The following is a 22,487-nucleotide window of genomic DNA, read 5'->3' on the forward strand; positions in this document are numbered from 1 at the left end:
TCTTTCCCCTCAAGCTATCAGGACTATCCTGTTTGGCCTTTCCTAGTTTTGCTACATGCCACCTTAGCGGGTGGCAGAAATGGAGCAGGAGCCTTCTCAGATCTCAGTTCAAGGGATGGGGCTTTGAATCATTAACAAAGATATCCTTCCTCCCAACTGGGTTTTGTATTTGCACCTGTGTAACTCAGTGTTACTGGACTCTCCGCCCCTTCTCAGGGCCAGTCTCCGCTGGCGGTGCTTTAGCGTGGTTTGTGTGGTCGCGGCGCAGCGCTGGGAGAGAGCTCTCCGAGAGCTCTAGGACAACTACCTCCACGAGGGGCGTAGCTACCAGTAGTGGGCACTGTCTACACTAGCGCTGAAACTTGCTGCACTCAGAGGGGGTGTTTTTTCAATTGCCAGTGTAGACAATTACAGTAAATTGCCAGTGTAGACAAGCCCTAAGTTGCTGAGGCTTCACATACTTGGAAGCAGAGATATCAGATTCTTCTCAGGAAAAACAAGACAGACGAGATCTGGATTTCTAAGCTAAACAACCAGCAAAATTAAAAAAACCCAAAAAACTCTCAGGTCATCACCATACTTTACATAGACAAAAACAAGACACACAGCAGATTCTTTATTTGCAGCTCACTTGTAACCTGTTTCTCTGAACACTATTGTGGTTCCTGTCCTACTTTTGAGTAGTTTTGCTGAATGCGGGGCAAAATCCTTCCAGAAGCCCAACATATTAAAAAATTAACCACCCTGCCATGTTACAAAGGACACGTTGCTTTTGGAACACTAACTGTGGAGAAGGCAACTCCCATTTCGAAGAAGGAAACTTGCATTTAATGTTTTCATGTTTCTGTCCTCACAGCCTCCCCCCTCTGCTGGTGAAATCACTTGCTGACTTTGGTGGAAGAATTAATTTCATCTGAGGAAGATAAGCAGAGAATATATGTATCCATTAGAGAGCTAATAACTAAAGATCTGCTGTACAGAGCAGATCTGCACCCACCCATCCGTGTAGGTATGCAGAGCTTTTCTCCCCAGTTCCCACTCTACATGTCTGCCGGGGAGCAGTCAGAGTTAGCGAACTCACTGAACAACTGGCCAGGAAAAGGTGAAATGGCTCAGCCAGCCCAACCAGTAACATCTGCTCTCATAAAAGCGGCAAAGAGTGGATCTGCTCTCATGTGGTTCTTTGTGGATTCAAGGGAGGTGGGCACAGGGGGTGAGCTGAAGAGACAGTGGGGGAAAGCCATATGAGAAGGGAAACAAAGCAGGTCAAACTTGCCAGGAGCTCAGAAACCTCTGGGGAGGAGAGAGAGAGATGGGGTCTCTCAGGGAAGAGAGACTGGGGAGAAGGAAACCCCAAAGAAGGGAGAAGGGGAGTGAGATCCTGGAGAGAGCAAGGGTGAGCCTGCTGTCTGGTTCCTGGAGACTGAGCAATGTAATATACTCAAATTCCTATCTACTATTAATAAGCAAATAGTACGCATATTTGGCGGCCCAACATGGGCAGGTCTGGTAGGACCCTCCACAGAGCAGTCTCTGCATTGCAAAGGATCTGCTCTACTCCCCTGCAGATGAAATTAATGCCACTAGCCATGATGGGAGGTGGGCAGGAGGCATCATGTCCAGACTCAAATATCTCCAGTGAGCTAGGCTACTTGTCTCACTGTAAATTACAAGCGCTTAGCCCTGTAGTCACCTCTGAATCTGGGGTGGGGAAGGGGAAGTGGGGTTAATTTGGATACCTACCTCAAAAGGCAACGTCATCGTAAATGTCAGTGTCCCTACGATTGAAAAGAACAAGGTACTGTGAGATTTATGGCCTTTGGACAGCTGTTTCGCTTCTCTCATGTGTCTCTGGGAAGCCATGGACAGGTAGAGGCAGAGTCACACGGGCATGTAACAAGTTAAAAAAGCTTTAAATACAGAGCATAGGAACATGGGAATAACAAGACCAGATCAGACCCAAGGTCCTTCTAGCCCAGTGTCCTGTCATAGAATCATAGAATATCAGGGTTGGAAGGGACCTCAGGAGGTCATCTAGTCCAACCCCCTGCTCAAAGCAGGACCAATCCCCAACTAAATCATCCCAGCCAGGGTTTTGTCAAGCCTGACCTTAAAAACCTCTAAGGAAGGAAATTCCACCACCTCCCCAGGTAACGCATTCCAGTGTTTCACCACCCTCCTAGTGAAAAAGTTTTTCCTAATATCCAACCTAAACCTCCCCCACTGCAACTTGAGACCATTACGCCTTGTTCTGTCATCAGCTCCCACTGAGAACAGTCTAGATCCATCCTCTTTGGAACCCCCTTTCAGGTAGTTGAAAGCAGCTATCAAATCCCCCCTCATTCTTCTCTTCCGCAGACTAAACAATCCCAATTCCCTCAGCCTCTCCTCATAAGTCATGTGCTCCAGTCCCCTAATCATTTTTGTTGTCTTCCGCTGGACATTTTCCAATTTTTCCACATCCTTCTTGTAGCGTGGGGCCCAAAACTGGACACATACTCCAGATGAGGCCTGACACAGGTGGTATACGTTTCTAATGTCACAATGGTGTTCTCATTATCCATAGTAAAGGTCCAGTCCTTTTGTGAATCCTCCAGGGCTCTTGGACTCAGTGGTATGTAGTGGCAGCTAGTTCTATGGGTTAATTTTGCATCATGTACTTCCTTTTATCATTTTCCAATGTCTTACTTTTTGATTTCTTGCATTATAAGAAAGGGCAAATAGGAATGGGTGTCTGACTTTCTCTAAGCCAGGTTTCAGAGTAGCAGCCGTGTTAGTCTGTATTCGCAAAAAGAAAAGGAGGACTTGTGGCACCTTAGAGACTAACCAATTTATTTGAGCATAAGCTTTTGTGAGCTACAGCTCACTTCATCGATGTGAACTGTAGCTCACGAAAGCTTATGCTCAAATAAATTGGTTAGTCTCTAAGGTGCCACTAGTACTCCTTTTCTTTTCCCTAAGCCATTTGTTATTTTCTGTTCCTCTCTCATGTCCCTTCTGGATTTGTCTCCTGTCTGGATTTAACTGTCGCTATATTTTCAATCTTGTTTCACAGGAGAGGTTTCCAGGCCTCTAAATCAATTTTGTGGCCTGTCTCTGAACCTCTCTCTATTTTCTCGGCAGCCTTTGGAGATGGATATGAAACATCAGAACTGAACGCAGCTCTCTGAGGCGGGGAGGGGTACTGATTTACATAGACTCATGGGCTTTAAGTCCTGAAAGTACCATTGTGAACATCTAGTCTGACCTCCTGCACATCACAAGCGACGGAACCTCACCCAGCCACTCCTGCAATGGGCCCAGAACCTCCGGCTGAGTTACTGACATCCTCAAATCATGATTTAAAGACTTCAAGTTACAGAGAATCCACCATTTACACTAGTTTAAACCAGCAAGTGCCCCGTGCCCAATGCTGCCGAGGAAGGCAAAAAACCCCAGGGTCTCTGCCAATTTGACTGGGGGGGAAATTCCCTCCTGACCCCAAATATGGTGATCAGTTAGATCCTCAGCATGTCGGGAAGACCTACGAACCAGACACATGGAAAGAATTCACTGTAGTAACTCAGAGCCTTCCCTTTTTTATATACTGGCATTATAGCATTTTCAGCATTATCTTCAGTCACATTCCTTATGCAAGCTAATATTGCGTTAGAACCTGTCAATATGTAGGATCTAGCAGACCTGTGTACCATCTGTATTGCTATATGAGTCAGAGACCTGGACCCTCTTATAGGCAGACTTGGAACAGCTAGAGGCAGTCCATATGCACTGTCAGCACCAAATCCTGAGCATCAAGTGGTTTGACTGTGCAAAATGTCACAGTCTCGCAAAGACTTGGCCTTCCTTCAGCTGCTCATTATATTCAGCAGTGGTGTTGCATGTTCTTCAGCTGTGTGGCCAGGATGGACAAAAACATCCCTGCACCCTGAGCTCTCAAAATCTGCACTGACACGCAAAGGGGTGTGCGCTCTGACCCTACCCGGTGCCAGGCCACCCCAGAGATTCGTGGATTCACGGGATTGAACCACATCTGGGAACTTCACTACGCAAAGCCAAGTGCAACACCATCACCCTTGGTCACTTTGGCTGGCGCAATGGTCCATCGTAGACTACGTGTGATTGATGATGAATGTGTATGAGTCATCTAATCGTCCCCTCCAATGTCCACTACGGTGCCTTTGTCAATGGTGAATTCCATCTGCCATTGTGCTATCCATTCACCTACCTTTGTTGGCTCCCTCTAAAGTTCCTCACATTTTTCTCGAGTCTTGAGTAACCTATTTCATGTTGTGTCATCTATAAATGGCATTCGCCCTCTTTTCAAGACCACTACTAAGGCTATGAAATACCACTGGTCCATTTACAGGACTTTGGGACATCCCCCTGTTGAACCTTTCCTGTGCTGAAAACTAACCACTGATTCCTCCTCTTTGTTTTTGTCTCAGACAGCTTTAGATCCATGATAATACATCACCTCTCGGACCGCAACTACTTCCTTTCCCTTCCCTTCTTTTGTAGCCTCATTGGAGAGACTTTGTCAGAGGCTTCAAAATTACGTCATCTAAAAGTCTCCTTTATCCATTTTTCTCACTCACAGAAGGAATCCTCCAGGCTGGAGAGTAACAGGTGGACTAAGCCTGCTCACAAGTCACAGGAGGAGCTGATAGGCTAAAGATATTGAGCACAAATCCTCCAAAATTTCAGACCTTTGAGATCTGGGTCTTGGTGCCTTCCAGGCTCTGCCCCTATAACCCAAGGGACTGTAGAACCCCACAGTCTGCTGCATGACAGGGAGGGTCCCTTCCAAGTTGCTGAGTGAATGGGCTGATGTGGGCTACTCTTGGTGTGTTGCCATCAGTGTCAGACCATTCCAGTCACTGGACAGAGCTAGGCAGTGTCCAGAACTCACAGATAGACCAACCCGTCGTGAGGATTTGCTGATCTCTAATGTATCAGTTTGATCCAGTATGCTCCCTTGTGACACCTTAAATACCTGACAGCATCTCAGCTTTGTACCTGAAAAGACTAAGTGCAGGATGGTCTCTCCCAGACATCCTTAGACTAATGCAGATTAAAGAGTTTTTCAGATGATTTCTTTGTGGTAACGCGCTACTCTCCCACCTCCACAACCTGACCTATTCTCCTGGGGTAGTCGGCCCGTGTTCCAGTGAGCTGTGTCATTCCACTATGTTTCAGTGATGCCTAATATATCAAGGTCATAAGAACATAAGAATGGCCATAGTAAGTCAGATCAATGGTCCATCTAGCCCATTATCCTGTCTTCCAACAGTGGCCAGGGCCAGATGCTTCAGAGGGAATGAACGGGGCAATTATTGAGTGATCCATCCCATCATCTGGATATTAGGAAAAACTTTTTCACTAGGAGGGTGGTGAAACACTGGAATGCGTTACCTAGGGAGGTGGTGGAATCCCCTTCCTTAGAAGTTTTTAAGGTCAGGCTTGACAAAGCCCTAGCTGGGATGATTTCGTTGGGATTGGTCCTGCTCTAGGCAGGGGGTTGGACTAGATGACCTCCTGAGGTCCCTTCCAACTCTGATATTCTATCATTCTATGATTGAGTGGATGTTTTCAGAGAACTATCCACAATGACTCCAAGATCTTTCTTGAGTGGTAACAGCTAATTTAGACCCCATCATTTTATATGTGTACTTGGGATTATGTTTTCAATGTGCATTACTTTGCATTTATCAACAATGAATTTCATCTGCCATTTTGTTGCCCAGTCACCCCATTTTGTGAGATCCCTTTGTAAGTCTTTGCAGTCTGCTTTGGACTTAACTATCTCGAGTAGTTTTGTATCATCTGCAAATTTTGCCACCTCACTGTTTACCCCTTTTTCCAGATCATTTATGACTATGTTGAACAGGACTGGTCCCAGTACAAATCCTTGGGGCACACCACTATTTACCTCTCTCCATTCTGAAAACTATTTATTCCGACGCTTTGTTTCCTATCTTTTAACCATTTGCTGATCCAGGAGAGGCACTTCCCTCTTATCCCATGACAGCTTACTTTGCTAAAGAGCCTTTGGTGAGGGACCTTGTCCAAGGCTTTTTGAAAATCTAAGTATACTATATCCACTGGATCCCCCTTGTCCACATGCTTCTTGACTGCCTCAGAGAATTCTAGTAGATTGATGAGGCATGGTTTCCCTTTACAAAAACCATGTTGACTCTTCCCCAACAAATCATGTTCATCTATGTGTCTGATAATTCTCTTTTTTACTATAGTTTTAACAAATTTGCTGGTACTGAAGTTAGGCTTACCAGCCTGTAATTGCCAGGATTGCCTCTGGAGCCTTTTTAAAAAATCAGCATTGCATTATTTATCCTCCAGTCATCTGGTACAGAGTCTGATTTAAATGATAGGTTGCAGAACACAGTTCTGCAATTTCACATTTGTGTTCCTTCATAACTCTTGGGTGAATACCATCTGGTCCTGGTGACTTATTACTGTTTATCAATTTGTTCCAAAATCTCCTCTATTGACAGGTCAATCTGGGACAGTTCCTCAGAATTGTTATCTAGAAGGAATGGCTCAGGTTTGGGACTTTCCCTCACATCCTCTCCAGTGAAGACTGATGCAAAGAATTCATTTCACTTCTCTGCAACAGCCTTGTCTTCCCTGAATGCTTCTTTAGCACCTGGATTGTCCCGTGGCCCCACTGATTGTGTGGCAGACTTCCTGCTTCTGATGTACTTAAAAATAATTTTGCTGTCAGTTTTTGTGTCTTTTTGTAGTTGCTCTTAAAATTCTTTTCTGTCCTGCCTGATTATACTTTTACACTTGACATGCTAGAGTTTACATTCTTTTCTATTTTCCTCACTAGGATTTGACTTCCAATTTTTAAAGGATGCCTTTTTGCCTCTAATTTCCTGTTTTACTCTGTCGTTTAGCCATGGTGGCATTTTTTGGTTCTGTTATTGTCCATTGTCAGCTAGTCTGGTTGATCTTTAGAGCTTGAAAATAAATGTCTAACCAAGAGAGAAAGGTATCTGTACTCACAGCTGCAGCAGCGTCACCCTGGGGACGTAGCCATCTGGAACAGACAGCAGAAGGAACACATTTAATGGAAATATAAATTCTCACCCAGGCAGTGAAGGAATCAGGCAAGCAGACCTAGAGGGCCACAACCTCAGCAGAATGTCCACTCTCAGAGGGGGCAGCAGAGCAGGGCAGGAGACGGATGCACAGAAAGTCAGTGCTGGGACTGGAGACTGACGCAGGCTGTATGGGGCTGGTGTAAGTGCCAGGCCCTAGATCTGGGTGTGCAAGGGAGAACAGTAACAACCCTGCAAGCCTGCACCAAAAGCAAGACTGGCCTGGAGAAGCTAAGCTGGATCCTCTGTTGAGCAGCCAGTGTGGTCTCTGGCAGTGGCCAAAGGGGGCAGCAAAGTGAGAGACACTTTGATCTAGGGAAGCTCCACCCAGCCTGCCCTATTGGCTGGAATCTCACTTGCAAAGTCTGGCAGTCTAGAAAAGGACACCCCATGCTGAAAGAGACGGGAAGAGTCTACCTGCTATGAAGGTTGAAGGGCTGGGAAGAGTCTGCCTCTGCTGGGGGTAGCCACAGGACCAAGAAGAAGGTCCAGTGTGTGGCAGGGCCCTGACGTCTGGTGGCTCCAAGGCCCATTTAATCAGAACGTGCATGAGTGGAAATAGGGCTATTTTGAGTCTTGTGACTGGAGCAACGAGAACTCCAACAGGCTGGAGTTTTGGAGAAGCCCCCAGGATTCAAATCCTCCTGAGCATCCCTTCGCCATCCTCCTCCAACCCCCTCATCCCCTTCCCATCCTCCTCCAAGCCACTCAACCCTTTCCCATCCTCCTCCAACCCACTCATCCATTTCCTTTGTCCTTTCCCCAGGCTCCATCTCTCCATTCCCAGGAGCCCCAGCCCGCCAGCAGCCCCACTCTTAATGACACGTTGGGCACAGCACGGACAGTTTGGCTCTGGCTCTTGGCTGTGACAGGAATGAGATGAAAGAGGCCCTCCCCCTCACTCGGGCACACACACATCCCACCAGGAAGCCCTGGAGCTCTTACGATGTGCAGGCTGCAGCTGGCCCAGGAGAGATGCCAGACTGTCAGCAGCCAAGGCCGCCAGCTGGTTTTCAGCAAATGCTGGGGCTGTGGGGAAGGAAAAGCAGGACACTGAACTGAGCTTTTTGGCCCCTAAACTTGGAAATGTTTGAGATCTAGGATAAAACTTGGGTCTGTTCTCCCCAGTGGCAGATTTCACAGTCTCCTGGCGTAGATTTTCCTTCAGTTCAAAATGCAGGTATGAAGCCAGGTGTTTTACTGTCCGGGGTTGCTGAAAGAGCCATTAACAGCCTGTCTCCATATCTGCCTAGCTGGCATGCATACCACGTCCACATAACCCACCCCCGCTCCGCGGGGTACTGTCTCAGCAGGGTACTGTCTCAGCGGGGTACTGTCTCAGCGGGGTACTGTCTCAGGGGTACTGTCTCCCTCCAGTGGTGGCTGGGTCACAGGGAGAGGCTGATGAGCTCCTACGGCCAGGGCTGACAGAGCTGGGTGTGTCAGTTCAGGTGCTGGCGGTGTGGGCTTTTCAGAGCCCTATATCCCCGGTTCGATCCCTGGTACCAGCAACCCACCCGAGAAGCAAGGCATTACACTGGCCACCGGAACGCCTCAGACTTACACTTCCACTGGTTGTTCCGGCAGAGTAGTCTCTCGGGACTCGTAAACTGAATGACATCCAGAATCTCTCCTCGTTTGAGCGGCAGATTCTTCCCTCCCCCTTTCTTCTCAGCAACGTTGGGATCGACCATCATTCGGGTCAGAGCACGGATTTCCCCTTCGAACTGTAATGCGAGCAGAAAGGAGACACACTGCAAATGGCTCCATCACTGACGATGGCTCAAGATGCCTGTCCGAGGGCTGGCCAAGCAGTTCTGGTGTGGCCGTGTCTTTCCTCGGCGGGGTCACTCCCAGGAGGCCAGTGGACTAGGAACTGTTTCCCCAGCCGTGGTGACCTAGTTTAACATACTTTCCCTATAGGTGGATGGAGTTGGGGGCACAGCAGCCCTGAAGATGCCTCCATGCTTAGGCCAGGCTCCTTTTTACAGGTCTTCGTTTCTCACAACTGGTGCTAACCGTCATACCTGACAGCACTGTGCCCATCACTAGCATGTCACTCTCCGAACGCTCTGCAGGGGCTGCCGACAGCCACAGGGAGCAGTCAGGGACGACACTCCTGGACGTTGGGTCTGGGGTAGCCACGAATGGCACTGAACAGGGACTGTGGTTGGGAGCTGAGTCCCCCACAAGTCCAGCTGGCATGGTCAGAGTACCAGAATGGACAAGCAGACTTCACATCAGTCATCACCTCATTGGAGAATGGGAGGGAATCCACGGAGAGGCTGACAGAGAAACTGCTTGGGCCCTGCAGCTACTGGTGCTCCAGACCTACTGGGGTGCAGCGGGGAGGGTCTTTCCTCCGGGAGAATGGGCTGGAGCTAAAAGTGCAGAACTAAGCGTCAGGCAAGAGGGGTTGTAATCCTTGCTCTGCCAGGCTTGTTCCGTCAGCCTGTCTGTGGCTTGTTCCCCCGGGGTGAAAGGAGTGAGCATTGGAGCTGGTCAGGCTGCTTCTCCTTTGGATTCATCCAAATCCAAACGTGTCACAGGAATGTGGCGAGTGGGAATGGAGGTGGGTTTCTGAGGGAAGCCAGCCTGGTTTCCTGTCCGCTCTCTCATCTTCCCAGCCCCCTGCCTGGGGGGCAGCTGTGGAGCTGGGACCCTGGAAGCCTCTGCTTGAGCTGGGATTCTTGGGGCTTCTAGGATGGGAGCTGGGGAAATATTTTGAAAAGGTTGGAACATAATCTTGTTTTGATTTTTCTGAACAGTGTTGAAAATTCCAGTCCGTGGGAAACTGACATTTCAAGATATTGTTCTGATGCGGAGCAATTCCCTTCCTAATTGTGGAATTTTCCTTGGCAGAGAATTCTGGGTTCTGACCCCGCTACAGATAACACTGCCCTACCTCATTGGGTAAATTCCTGAACGCGAAGCCTGGTCTCTGTTAAGGGAATTTGCCCTTGTGCAACTGCATCAATGTACTCTCTGGTCCAAACCCCTAATATAGACGTCCTTCACTGGCACAAAGTGGGGTGTAATTTGGAAACTTGCTTAATACCTGTCTTTGTGCTGATCTGATGCATCCATATTAGGGGTTTGCACACAGCCCCGCTCACCCCTTCCCCATATCACCGCTTACCCCCATCGTCCCCTCCCACATCCCTGCTCACCCCCGTCATCCCCTCCCACATCCCTGCTCACCCCCGTCGTCCCCTCCCACATCCCTGCTTGCCCCTATCATCCCCTCCCCCCACTTGCCCACATCTTCCCCTCAGATGTTCCCACTTACCCTGTCATCCCCTCCCTATGTCTCCACTCACCCCATGATCCCCTCCCCATGTCCCCGCTCACCCCGGTTCTCCCCTCACACGTCCCTGCTCACCCTCATCATTCCCTCCCATGTCCCCGCTCACCCCTGTTGTTCCCTCCCATGTCCACACTCACCCCCCATCATCCCTTCCCACGTCCCCATTCACCCCGTCATCCCCTCCCCATGTCCCCGCTCACCCCCGTTGTCCCTTCACACGCCACCCTCAGTCCCGTCATTCCCTCCCAGATCCCTGCTCACCCCCGTCGTCCCCTCCCACATCCCTGCTCACCCCCGTCGTCCCCTCCCACATCCCTGCTTGCCCCTATCGTCCCCTCCCCCCACTTGCCCACATCTTCCCCTCAGATGTTCCCACTTACCCCGTCATCCCCTCCCTATGTCTCCACTCACCCCATGATCCCCTCCCCATGTCCCCGCTCACCCCGGTTCTCCCCTCACACGTCCCTGCTCACCCCCATCATTCCCTCCCATGTCCCCGCTCACCCCTGTTGTTCCCTCCCATGTCCACACTCACCCCCCATCATCCCTTCCCACGTCCCCATTCACCCCGTCATCCCCTCCCCATGTCCCCGCTCACCCCCGTTGTCCCTTCACACGCCACCCTCAGTCCCGTCATTCCCTCCCAGATCCCTGCTCACCCCTGTTGTTCCCTCCCATGTCCCCGCTCACCCACATAAGAACATAAGAATGGCCATACTGAGTCAGACCAAAGCTCCATCTAGCCCAGTATCCTGTCTTCCGACAGTGGCCAGTGCCAGGTGCCCCAGAGAGAATGAACAGAACAGGTAATTATCAAGTGATCCATCCCCTGTCCCTCATTCCCAGCTTCTGGCAAACAGTGGCTAGGGACACCATTCCTGCCCATCCTGGCTAATAGCCATGAATTTATCTACTTTTTTTTTTTAACCCTCTTATGGTCTTGGCCTTCACAACATCCTCTGGCAAGGAGTTCCACAGGTTGACTGCATTATATGAAGAAATACTTCCTTTTATTTTTTTTAAACCTGCTGCCTATTAATTTCATTTGGTGACCCCTAGTTCTTGTGTTATGAGAAGGAGTAAACAACACTTCCATATCTGCTTTCTCTACACCAGTCATGATTTTATAGACCTCAATCATATCCCCCCTTAGCCATCTCTTTTCCAAGCTGAAAAGTACCAGTCTTGTTAATCTCTCCTTATACGGAAGCTGTTCCATACCCCTAATCATTTTTGTTGCCCTTTTCTGAACCTTTTCCAAAATCAATATATCTTTTTGTAGATGGGCCGACCACATCTGCACACAGTATTCAAGATATGGGTGTACCATGGATTTATATAGAGGCAACATGATATTTTCTGTCTTATTATCTATCCTTTTCTTAATGATTCCCAACATTCTGTTTGCTTTTTTGACTGCTGCTGCACATTGAGTGGATGTTTTCAGAGAAATATCCACAATGACTCCAAGAGCTCTTCCTTGAGTGGTAACAGCTAATTTAGACCCCATGATTTTATATGTATAGTTGGGATTATACTTTCCAAGGTGCATTACTTTGCATTTATCAACGTTAAATTTCATCTGCCATTTTGTTGCCCAGTCACCCAGGTTTGAGAGATCCTTTTGTAGTTCTTCGCAGTCTGCCTAGGTCTTAACTATCTTTAGTGATTTTGTATCATCTACAAATTTTGCCATCTCACCTTTTACCAGATCATTTATGAATATGTTGAATAGGACTGGGCCCAGAATAGACTCCTTGGGGACATTGCTATTTACCTCTCTCCATTCTGAAAACTGACCATTTATACCTACCCTTTGTTTCCTATCTTTTAACCAGTTATCAATCCAGAAGTGCACCTTCCCTCTTATCCTGTGGCAGCTTACTTTGCATAAGAGCCTTTGCTGACGGACATTGTCAAAGGCTTTCTGAAAATCTAAGGATACTTTATCCACTGGATGCAATAAAGTGGTGAGGTATGATTTCCCTTTACTAAAACCACGTTGACTCTGCCTCAAGAAATTATGTTCATCTATATGTCTGACAATATTGTTCTTTATTACAGTTTCAACCAGTTTGCCTGGTACTGAAGTCAGGCTTACCGGCCTGTAATTGCCGGGATCACCTCTGGAGCCCTTTTTAAAAATTGGCGTCACATTAGCCATCCTCCAGTCATCTGATACAGAAGCTGATTTAAATGGTAGATCACAGACTACAGTTAGTAGTTCTGCAATTTCACATTTGAGTTCCTTCAGAACTCTTGGATGAATATCATCTGGTCTTATTGACTTATTGCTGTTTAATTTATCAATTTTTTCCAAAACCTCCTCTAATGATACCTCAATCTGGGACAGTTCCTCAGATCTGTCACCTAAAAAGAATTGCTTGGGTTTGGGAATCTCCCTCACATCCTCAGCTGTGAAGACTGATGCAAAGAATTCATTTAGTTTCTCCTCAATGGCCTTATCATCCTTGAGTGCTCCTTTAGCATCTCGATCGTCCAGTGCCCCCACTGGTTGTTTAACAGGCTTCCTGCTTCTGATGTACTTAAAAAAATTTGCTATTAGTTTTTGAGTCTTTGGCTAACTGTTCTTCAAATTCTTTTTTGGCCTTCCTAATTATATTTTTACACTTTGCTTGCCAGCCTTTATGCGCCTTTCCATTTTCCTCACTAGGATTTAACTTCCACTTTTTAAAGGATGCCTTTTTGCCTCTCACTGCTTCTCTTACTTTGTTGTTTAGCCACAGTGGCCCTTTTTTGGTTCTCTCACTATGTTTTTTAATTTGGGGTATACATTTAAGTTGAGCCTCTATTATGGTGTATTTAAAAAGTTTCCACACAGCTTGCAGAGATTTCACTTTTGGCACTGTACCCACATCCATACCCATTGCTCACCCCCGTCATCCCCACCCACGTTCCCGCTCGCCCCGTCATTTCCTCCCACGTCCCTGCTCGCCCAGGTCCTCGGTCACCCAGTCATCCCCTTCCGTGTACATGTTCACCCACCGTCTTCCCCTCCTATGTCCCCGCTCACCCATGTCCTCACTCACCCCTGTCATCCCCTTCTGTGTCCCTGTTCACCCACCGTCTTCCCTTCCCACATACCCGCTCGCTCCCATCATTCCCTCCCCATGTTCCCGCTTGCCCCCATCATTCCCTCCCCATGTTCCCGCTCGCCCACCATCATTCCCTCCCCATGTTCCCGCTCACCCCCCATTATCCCGTCCCATGTCCCCACTCACCCTCATCATTCCCTCCCCATGTTTCCGCTCCCCTCCGTCATCCCCTCCCACGTCCCCGCTCGCCCCCCCTCCCCACCAGGCGGCAGCTTCACATGACCCAGTGTGAATGAGGGAGCTGGCGAGGGCAGACAGAGCAGTTCTGTGGAGGCAGCATGGGGGAGACCTGGGAAGTGAGCTGGGCGGTGAGACTGGGGTAGAAGAAGTGGAGAAGAGACGAGCTCTCTCTTCATCTCCCTTCCCCCAGCCCCCAGATAGTGGCCCATTTCTCCATATGCCCCCATTACCATGCACTCTCCACAGCCCCATACCCCTGCTCACAGCCGTGCTTCCCCTTGCACCCTGACACAGCCTCATTCCCCAGCAACTCCTCCCCCCCCCCACGGCCCACTGTCCCAGTCCGCTCTCACCCGTAGGCCACATCTCAGGAAGCAGACAGTGGATGTGGGAGGGAAGTGGTGTCGCATGGTGCGAGGGCATGTTGAAGAATGTGGGATGGGAGGAGGCTGGGGGCAGAGCGCCTGTGGGGATGAAGACAGCTCTGCGGGGGATGCGGTGGAGGAAGGGCTGCATTGACAGGAAAAGCGCCCAAATCAGCCATGGCTCTGACAGAGTGACAGGATGGCCCAGTGCTTTGGGCACTAGCTTGGGAGGCAGGAGGCCTCGCTGCAATTCCTGTTGGCCTACAGACGTCCTGGGGGACCTTGGCCAAGCCTCTCTGTGCCTCAGCTCCCCATCGGCAACCTGAGGCTAGCAGCACTGCGTGTGCGGGGAAGTTATGGGGATACACATGTTAAAGACTGAGAGGTGCTCATATGCCACCAGAGACTGTAAGGCCAGGCCGGATCTCTAAGATCATCCCTCACCTCCTGCACGGCAATGGCTGGACGGCACTGGCCAGAGAACGGCTGTGCTGGATGGGGCCGGATCACACCGGAATGGCGGACCGGCACTTTGGCTGCAGAACGTGACCTTGCAAATATGGGGTGTGTGAGGTCACGCTGGTGGGGTGTTCTGGCAGGTGGCCATTCAGGACTTCACCGCTGGGAACCTGACACTGTTATTTCTTCACTGAGCCCATCATTTCTACTTGAGCTAGGGCAGATCTTGTAGTGGGGGACCTAAGACTGTTAAGTCTAAGCTAACAAAGATTTTGGTCTGGGTTCCTATTAAGAGTTGTTTTATAGAGGAGATCTCTCTCTAGCTTTGTGCGAAATCCCTGTCACATAGGGCACCACCTTCACTGTGGCTGCAGGAGGGGAATGACTGACTGACTGCACCTCATGGGGGGATTGCTGTGAAGAAGGGCCCATTGCTGCTCACCTTGAATTTCTTCCGAAATTCCTTGTCCGTCTGCTCTTCTTTCTTGCACTGTTTGAGATTCTTCACATGTTTCCCGCTTAGCTCTGAAATCTGGGCTTTTCTGCAGAGCCAGGAAAAGTCACAGTGATCTTCCGGAATGTTCAGGAGAGGCAGCCCGCCCCCCAATCCTCCCTTGACCAGTTCATAATAAATCATCCATGGCAATAACACCGCAGCCTGCTTCCACTGCTGGGGATGCCCCACTACAGCCCAAGGTCTCCATCTGTCCAGGGCTTTGGGGCTGCGTTCCAAACTAGCAGAGAAGTTAAACTGTTCGGGCCAGATTCTCCACTTGGTTCTGTGTCAGCTTTACGCCAGTGAACTGGAGCACAGAATCCGTGCCTTTGTGTTTAACTTTATCAGGCCTGACTCACAGCCCTGCAGTGTGTTCAGGTATTTACTCCGGCACAGAGCCAGAGTGAAACATCCCTGGCCTGTTTTGCACTCCCATGTCTGGTGTAAATGACTGCGCAAGAGGCGGGTCTATAGTGAATCGAGCCCATAGATGACCTGGAGAATCAATCTGCACCAATCCATTTGCTAAGCTAAGGTATATTCCATGCAAACCACCACAGCAAGCCCTGGCTTTAATGCAGTGTGAAGATAAAGAAACTACAACTTGAAATTTTAAAGGTGAAGGCTCAGTTCCTTTCTTTAACGCCACCCATGTGGGGGCCTCTTATTCAAAGATGAACTGCAAAGCCAAACATGGGGTTATAACCATCAGGCTTCTTTATGATACAGACTGTTTTAAATAGGCTTTTAAAATTGTTTTCTTATATTATAGCTCCCGGGCTCTCACTTCCGTCTGGATAACAAGGACTCGGAGAACCAATGCCCCACAGAGCCCTGAGGCCCAGACTGAGCTGGCAACCCCATGGAGAGAGCGAGTCAGGAATTTTTCATCCAAACAGTGGAAAATGCAGCTTTTTGATCATTCAAAATTTTCAGTGGGAAAATTTTAATTTTGCTGAATCCTTAATTTTCCATCAGAAAAAGTAAAACAAAGTATTTCATTCAGGTAGGGTTGAAACATTTGGGTTTGTTGAATTTTAATACAGCCAAATGCACAGTTATACAGAGGGCTCTACCGAATTCATGGCTGAGTTTCCCAAGCAAAAATCATGTCACATCTACACAGTTACCTTTATCAACCAAACAGTGCTTCCCTTCCACCTGCCCAGCTTGGCCCAGGGGACTGGGAACGGCACCAACACACACATAAGCATTTGGATAGGGACTGAGCCCAGGGCCCCTAGAGACACACAGGGCATTTAGCACAGAGCCCTAGTAAGAGAAGTTTGTGCTGATCCCATGAGTGGGGAGCTCAGTCTTCTGTCCTGTTTTGGCCCAGCTGGAAATCTCTGCCCAGAGCCACGCGTGCTCTGCAGTTCCGCAGCTGTGCAGTTTAGGCTTGGTCTACATCCAAAAACGAGACCGACCTAGCCACATTGCTCAGGGCTGTGAAAAATTTCAAACCCTGTGAGACGTGGGTGGATCAAGCTAACCCCAGCTATAGACACAGCTAGGTCAACAGAAGTGTCTGTCAACCCCACTGCTGCCCCTTGGAGAGGAGGGTGAACTGCACTGACAGGAAAACCCCTTCCGCTGGTGTGGGACGTGGCGCTGTCCCGCTGTAGTCTGGCCCTGGCCATAGGGTGAGATCCATGCTGGAAAAGAGAGAACTTTGGAAATGTGACCTGACCGTGCTGGCTGCCTGAGGCTCTTACGGGGCCTCTCTGCAGATCCCCAGAGCAGAGGACGCTGTTGGAGCCCTGGCTAGGCAGCTGTGGCTCATGCTATAGCCGCACGCTTATAGCTCTTGTGGTTGCCCGGTTCAGTCCCGCAGGGCTCAGCTAAAACAGCGGCCCTTGCAGAAGCACAGCAAATGCGCTAGGTGATGCCCAATGTTTCGGCATGTGAGCAGCATTGAATAAATAAATCCATTGATTACCTGGGCTCAGTGGGCGGTGGGGGAAATCTGTCAAGGGTCAGCTTGGCACCTGTACAAACAAACAGTGCATGGAGAGGAGTCAGTGAGGCTGGTGTGGCAAAGCCGCGTGCTGAGACAAGCTCAAAGGGGTGGTTGGCGGGAATGCTTTGCCGGCATCGGAGGTGGAGGCTGGGTCCCATCCAGCCCTAGAGCCTGGCCCCCAGGGTTTTACCCTGTCTTCTCTGTGCCAAATGATGGGGCTTCCTGTGTGGAGATGACTCCACAGCTAGAGCCCTCTCTCTGTCAGGAAGGCTTACATTTTACCCTGCCCCTCTCCCCCTTGAAGGGGGCATCCTGGACTGGCAGGAGGGCACTGAATGCCCTAGTAGTTTCTTTCTTCTATGATGTTGTCCTCTGCAAATACCTGGAGACCATTCTCAGGTCCCTCCTTTGCTGTTGCTTAGCCAGTCTTTAGGAAGGGTCAGTAATCGGTCTCTCCAGCCCCTTCACTTTGGCTCTGACTTCCCCGCCCCCGAATTGATGCACATCTTTCTGATACTGATGTGGCTGGAACTCAGAACTCCAGCCATCGCTTCCCCAGAATCCCACCACATCACCATAATAACACAGTACCCTGCTCGACAGCACTGTCGGTCATCCGCACACTGACTGCGCATTCACTCACGCTCCTGCCTCTGCCCAGCAGGAAACAGAGACCGAGGACTTTACCTTGGGGCTCTGCAAAGGATTTTGGGTGTTCAGCCAAGAAGGGGAACTTTCAAAGCAGAGGTGGATTGTGCTTTGTCTTTGAAAATCTGCTCTTAGCACTGGGTGCCCAAGCTGACTCGCGACTCAGCTAGGCCCCTGGCCCTTGAGGTTTCCAAACCCCACTGCTAGAGGGTGCTGTGCTCTCCAGGTGCAGCTGTTATCCTTGGGTACAAGGGGAAGGATTTGGGGTCTAACCCAAGGTGTGTATCTTAGACTGCTCTATCCCTGCATGTGGACATTCTGACTCTGGTATGAGCAGTCCTGTTTATGTCTCTTGGGACGGGATTAAGGTAAACAGAAAATGCCAGTGTTATAAGGGAACAGGAGAGTTCCCTTGTGGATTACACTGTATGATAAAACTTTGCCACATAGCCAAGGCCCAGATGCCATTGCCTTCCGCATCCACCCCATGGCCTCAAGACCCTTCAGCCAGCTGCTCCTGGGCACCTGTGGCTGCTTGGACAATACAACGACCCCTCTGGTGTCTGAACTCCTGGGGCAGTGGATGGGGGAGGGCACCTTGGTGCCAGGCTCTGACAGTGCTAATACAGCCCCTTTCCCCCATGCTGCGCTAGCAGGCTGCAGAAGCACAAGACACAGTTTCTATTCGCTCTGACTTGAGTTCTCAAAAGCTCAGCCAGGTGCTATTCGGGCCCCCACTGAGGGACTCGGGCAGTGTATGGCATCTGCCCTGGTCCGAGCTGATCAGAAATGTCTCTGATGCACACAGGGAGCAGGGGAGGAGGGGGGGTTCAGGTTTGCACACTCACTTTTCAGAGTGGAGCTGCACACTACACTTGTAGTGGATGGTGAGCTCCTCGCGAGCTGTGCTCTGAACAGTGTCTAGTAGGCAGTGGCCACCTTTTTATTTGCAGTGCTGGCTACATACCCCCTGCCATAACCCCTGCTCCAGTCTGGGGTACGTACCTGTTCCAGAGCGGGGACTTGCTGGGAGCCGGGAAGCAGACGATAACGGACGTCCTTTCCCTATGCCAATTGGCCCAACTGCTTCCACATCATCATATATCTGCTCTTGGTGACTGGGGCAGCAGAAAGAATGGGATTAGGGAGCTGAGCTGTGGTGGGTGTGATTGCAGTGCAAGAGCCGAGTTTAACAGACTGTCACAAACATCAGCACTGCAAGAGGGTGGATGGCAAGGGGCAGGAGGCCAAAATGTCCCTGGGGCTGGCAGTGGGCTGCAGCAAGGACAGGACCATGCGACACTGTAAGGCACCACAAGGAGTGTGGTTTGGGGCTGCAGGCTGTGCCGTCATTTTGCAGAGTGCTGCGCCTCCCTTGTAGCAATGAACCACAACAGGGTGTGAGCTAGATGGTGATCGGTACCTGAGCTACAGAGGGAGACCAGCGCCAGAGGTTTCAAAATTATCTGGTCCCCCAGTGACTAGGTCTCCCACATGAGACACCTCGGGCTGCTACTGCTTTCTGGACGCTCCCATTGATTTCATTTGGAGATCACGGTCCTCAGCATCACGGAAGAATCACACCCCGGAGGTCTGATTCTCCTCTGCCCTGCAGCTTGTGCCATTTAGTCTCGTGCACCGTGGGTACGAAACACCCCCATAGCAGAATGGCGGCACTGAGCTCTGGTCTGAATGACTGTCCAACAGGGAATCCAACCTGAGGTGTCTCATATGTGGCACCCAGAAACTGCAGCATCCAGAACCTCAGGGGCCACTTCTGAAAATGCTGGACTGTATCCGCAGCTCTGGCCTTCGGTCAGCAGCAGCCCATCCTGCAGCTGGGGGTGCAAAGCAAGAATAAGAAAGATTTACCATCTCAGTACTTCCGCCGCTGACCTCAGGACACGAGGAGATGAAGCAGCTTGAGGTGCAAGTCGGACTGGGGAAGACCCAGCAGAATTTGGCTTCAGGTGACCTATGGCAAAGGTTGTGGGGACGGGGAGGGGTAGAGGGGAAAGCCAGTTCACTGATGGCTTCAAGCCAGTTTCCTGGGTTTGTCAGGGCAATGCAAACCTCCACCCCCACCAAGAAACTCGTATTTAGATTCCAGATCTGCCCCCGACCATTCTATATGCAGGGTCGTCCTACCTTCCCCACTGGAGAGGGCCATGAAAGCAGGGGAGGAAAAGAAGGGAGATGTGGTCTGTGCCCAAACCAGCCCGCTAGGCAAGGCACAGTCATGGACTCCTCCACAGTCTCCTGGCCAGGGCAGTTCTCTGGTCTCTTAATCATGCTGCCTCACCGTTCACCTTGCTGTTCAAAAAGTCTCCCATTAAAAGGCTGCTCCCACCCATCACTGCTCCCAGGAATTCTATTCAGCCAAGCCCGCCCCTGGGATGAACTACAGGGCCTTTCACTGGCTTGGAACAATACATACAAATCTCCTTAGCACAGTGAGGGGCTCCCAAGTAAAAAGCTACTCCCAGCCCACTCGTTCCATCTTGGGTTCAGTAGCCAACTAATTGCAACTGCAGCCACTGACCAATGACATGTCTCTATACAGCATCGTCAACCCCAAGCAATGAAAAACCATGACTCAGGCCCCCCAAAATCTCGAGATTGGCTTAAAAATCACAAGAGGATTTTTTAATCCTAATAAATCTGGGGTTCTTTTTGCTCTTTTAAGGCACTCGCTGGCCATGTTTTCAAGCTTTCCTCAAAAAACATTGGGGCTAGAAAGCTACTTTTCTTTTTAAATGCAAGCTGATTGCATGACCCATGAGCTGGGGCTTTACGAAGTGCACTAAATATCACCTCATTTGTGAGATAAAATTGTGACCATTTACAACACTGTGTGCCAGTCCTTCAAGGTGCAGTAACCACAAACACCCCCCCCCCCATGCTTCACACTCCATCCATCACAAGCTTCCATCAGCCCTGGGAAGAGGGGAGGGAGAGGCCAGGCTTCAGGGCATGTGGGAACAGAGCAGAACTGACCCCTAATAGCCCCTCTCCATTGGCCCTGGGAGAAGGAGAGAAAAGGCAGCGAGAAAGCCCTTGTCTATGCTAGGAAGGGTTTGCTGGAATAGCTATGCCGGCAAGCCCGCCTAGTGGAGATGCAGCTGAGACTGGTAAAAGAGTGGGTTGCCACTTTTTGCAAAAACACTTTTATGCCACTCTAACTGCATAACAGTGTCTACATGAAGGCTTTTGCTGGCATAGAAATGTAGCAAAAAAATCACATACCTGGCATTGCTCTACCGGCAAAAGTGTCTCATGTAGACCTGGCCACAGTCAATGCAGAAAGGCGCTGGGGGAGTTCACTGGACGTACAGCTTGTACGGTGCATTGCAGTGAATGAGTCGGGTGCTGTGTCGTCTGTTGGTGTAATAACACTGCCTCTGCGGGCAGCAGGAGAAGCTCTCCCATGGACAGCACTGCCCACGCCGGCGTGTCTGTGGGTGTAACCTAGGTCACTCGGGGGCGTGGTTTATTTACACCCCTGAGCCACATAAGTTATTCTGACATAAGCTGTAGTGTAGACACTACCCTTAGAAAGGGCTGTCTGGTGACTGCTAATGATGCAATTACCCCGCTGATAGCCTCTGAGGAAGGAAGGCCAAGCAGGCTGGCTGAGGCAGTCTGACTTGCTGGGGAGCTCACAGTGTAGGCAGGGAAGTGTGCAGCTTGGAACAACCCTGGTCAGGAGGGCAAGAGACTTGGTCTCCACCCAAGAGAGGTGATGGCTGAGGGGCTGGAGCCTAGAGTGGGTGCCCTGGCTGGACCCCGGAGCAGAACATACCGGGGGCAGTTGCCCAAACTAGGACATCATCACAATGGTTTCAGAGCTGGTCACACAGAAGTGTAGCTACCCCACACAACCCGAGTTCTCCCTATGGACCAAAGGAAAAGCGGGTACTGGCCTAGAGGCAGGTCTAGTGGCCAGAGTGATCAATGGTGTCCAAGCAGCACAGTCCCTACTTTTTAAGGTCGGGGGTTCCTGCCCCTTGCACAGCTCCCAAGTGCTATTAAACCAGAACCCTGAAGACTGCATCACTGGCAGCGATTAAGTCTTACAGTTCTCAGAAGAAAGTGAAAGAGGCTTGCCTTCCCTGATGACCCCACTGCCAGCCCTCCACAGGCCATTCGTCACCGTACACCGGAATCCAAGATCGTATTGACTTGCATTGCAAAAATCCCAGAAAGTCTGCAGGAAGGCGCAGCCTCCCCCCGCCCCCGATGGGTGAAAGAGCCTACAACAGTGAGCGCCACAATGACAACGCACATCACACTCAGCCCATCTCATTCTAGAGGGGGTTTCTATTATAGCTTCATTCCAGCTCTCTCCCTTCCATTGTCCAGAAATGGATCCTCCCCAGGCCCGGCTCCCTAACACCCTTGGACTGCCCGCCTTCCTATATCCAGCGCTCCCCTGGACTGACTCCCTCCCCCCGCCAGACCCTGCACACACCTGGGTCCCCAGCTACCAGACTGGGCATTGAGTACCAGTGTCTGGCACCCCCTAGTGGCTGTCCAGGACAGTAGCACTGCTGTTTGAAATGCCTTTGCTGAAATGTGGGACGATTTGAGTGTTTTTAGACCCCCAAGTAAAGAACAAATCAGCTTCCAGCCCAAAGACAGCATTGTCCAGAAATGGATCCTCCCCAGGCCCGGCTCCCTAACACCCTTGGACTGCCCGCCTTCCTATATCCAGCGCATATCCAGCAAATAGCATTGGTGGTTCAGTGGTAGAATTCTCGCCTGCCATGTGGGAGACCCGGGTTCGATTCCCGGCCAATGCACAGTTGTGGCTTTTTGGGGGGGAAGGATAGCTC

General features: G+C 50.2%; 1 protein-coding gene and 1 non-coding gene across 2 annotated transcripts; one reads left to right on the forward strand and one right to left on the reverse strand.

Moving 5' to 3' along the window:
- Positions 1–673: 673 nt before the first annotated feature.
- On the reverse strand, positions 674–20,905 carry PRAM1 (PML-RARA regulated adaptor molecule 1). Its single transcript, XM_078850625.1, has 9 exons — positions 20,899–20,905; positions 19,525–19,627; positions 18,658–18,770; positions 16,984–17,032; positions 14,991–15,090; positions 8,686–8,848; positions 7,027–7,060; positions 1,744–1,778; positions 674–913 (listed from the first exon to the last, which is right to left on the reverse strand). Exons 1-8 carry the CDS (start codon positions 20,903–20,905, stop codon positions 1,745–1,747), a joined length of 603 nt encoding a protein of 200 aa, XP_078706751.1. The 3' UTR covers positions 674–913; position 1,744.
- A 1,478-nt stretch (positions 20,906–22,383) lies between these two features.
- TRNAG-GCC (transfer RNA glycine (anticodon GCC)) lies at positions 22,384–22,454 on the forward strand. The gene has a single exon. It is a non-coding gene; the product is annotated as a tRNA-Gly (tRNA).
- The last annotated feature ends 33 nt before the right edge of the window (positions 22,455–22,487 follow it).

The sequence above is a fragment of the Lepidochelys kempii genome, chromosome 25 (assembly GCF_965140285.1).
Source record: "Lepidochelys kempii isolate rLepKem1 chromosome 25, rLepKem1.hap1, whole genome shotgun sequence".
In the NCBI taxonomy this organism is placed as follows: Eukaryota; Metazoa; Chordata; order Testudines; family Cheloniidae; genus Lepidochelys; species Lepidochelys kempii.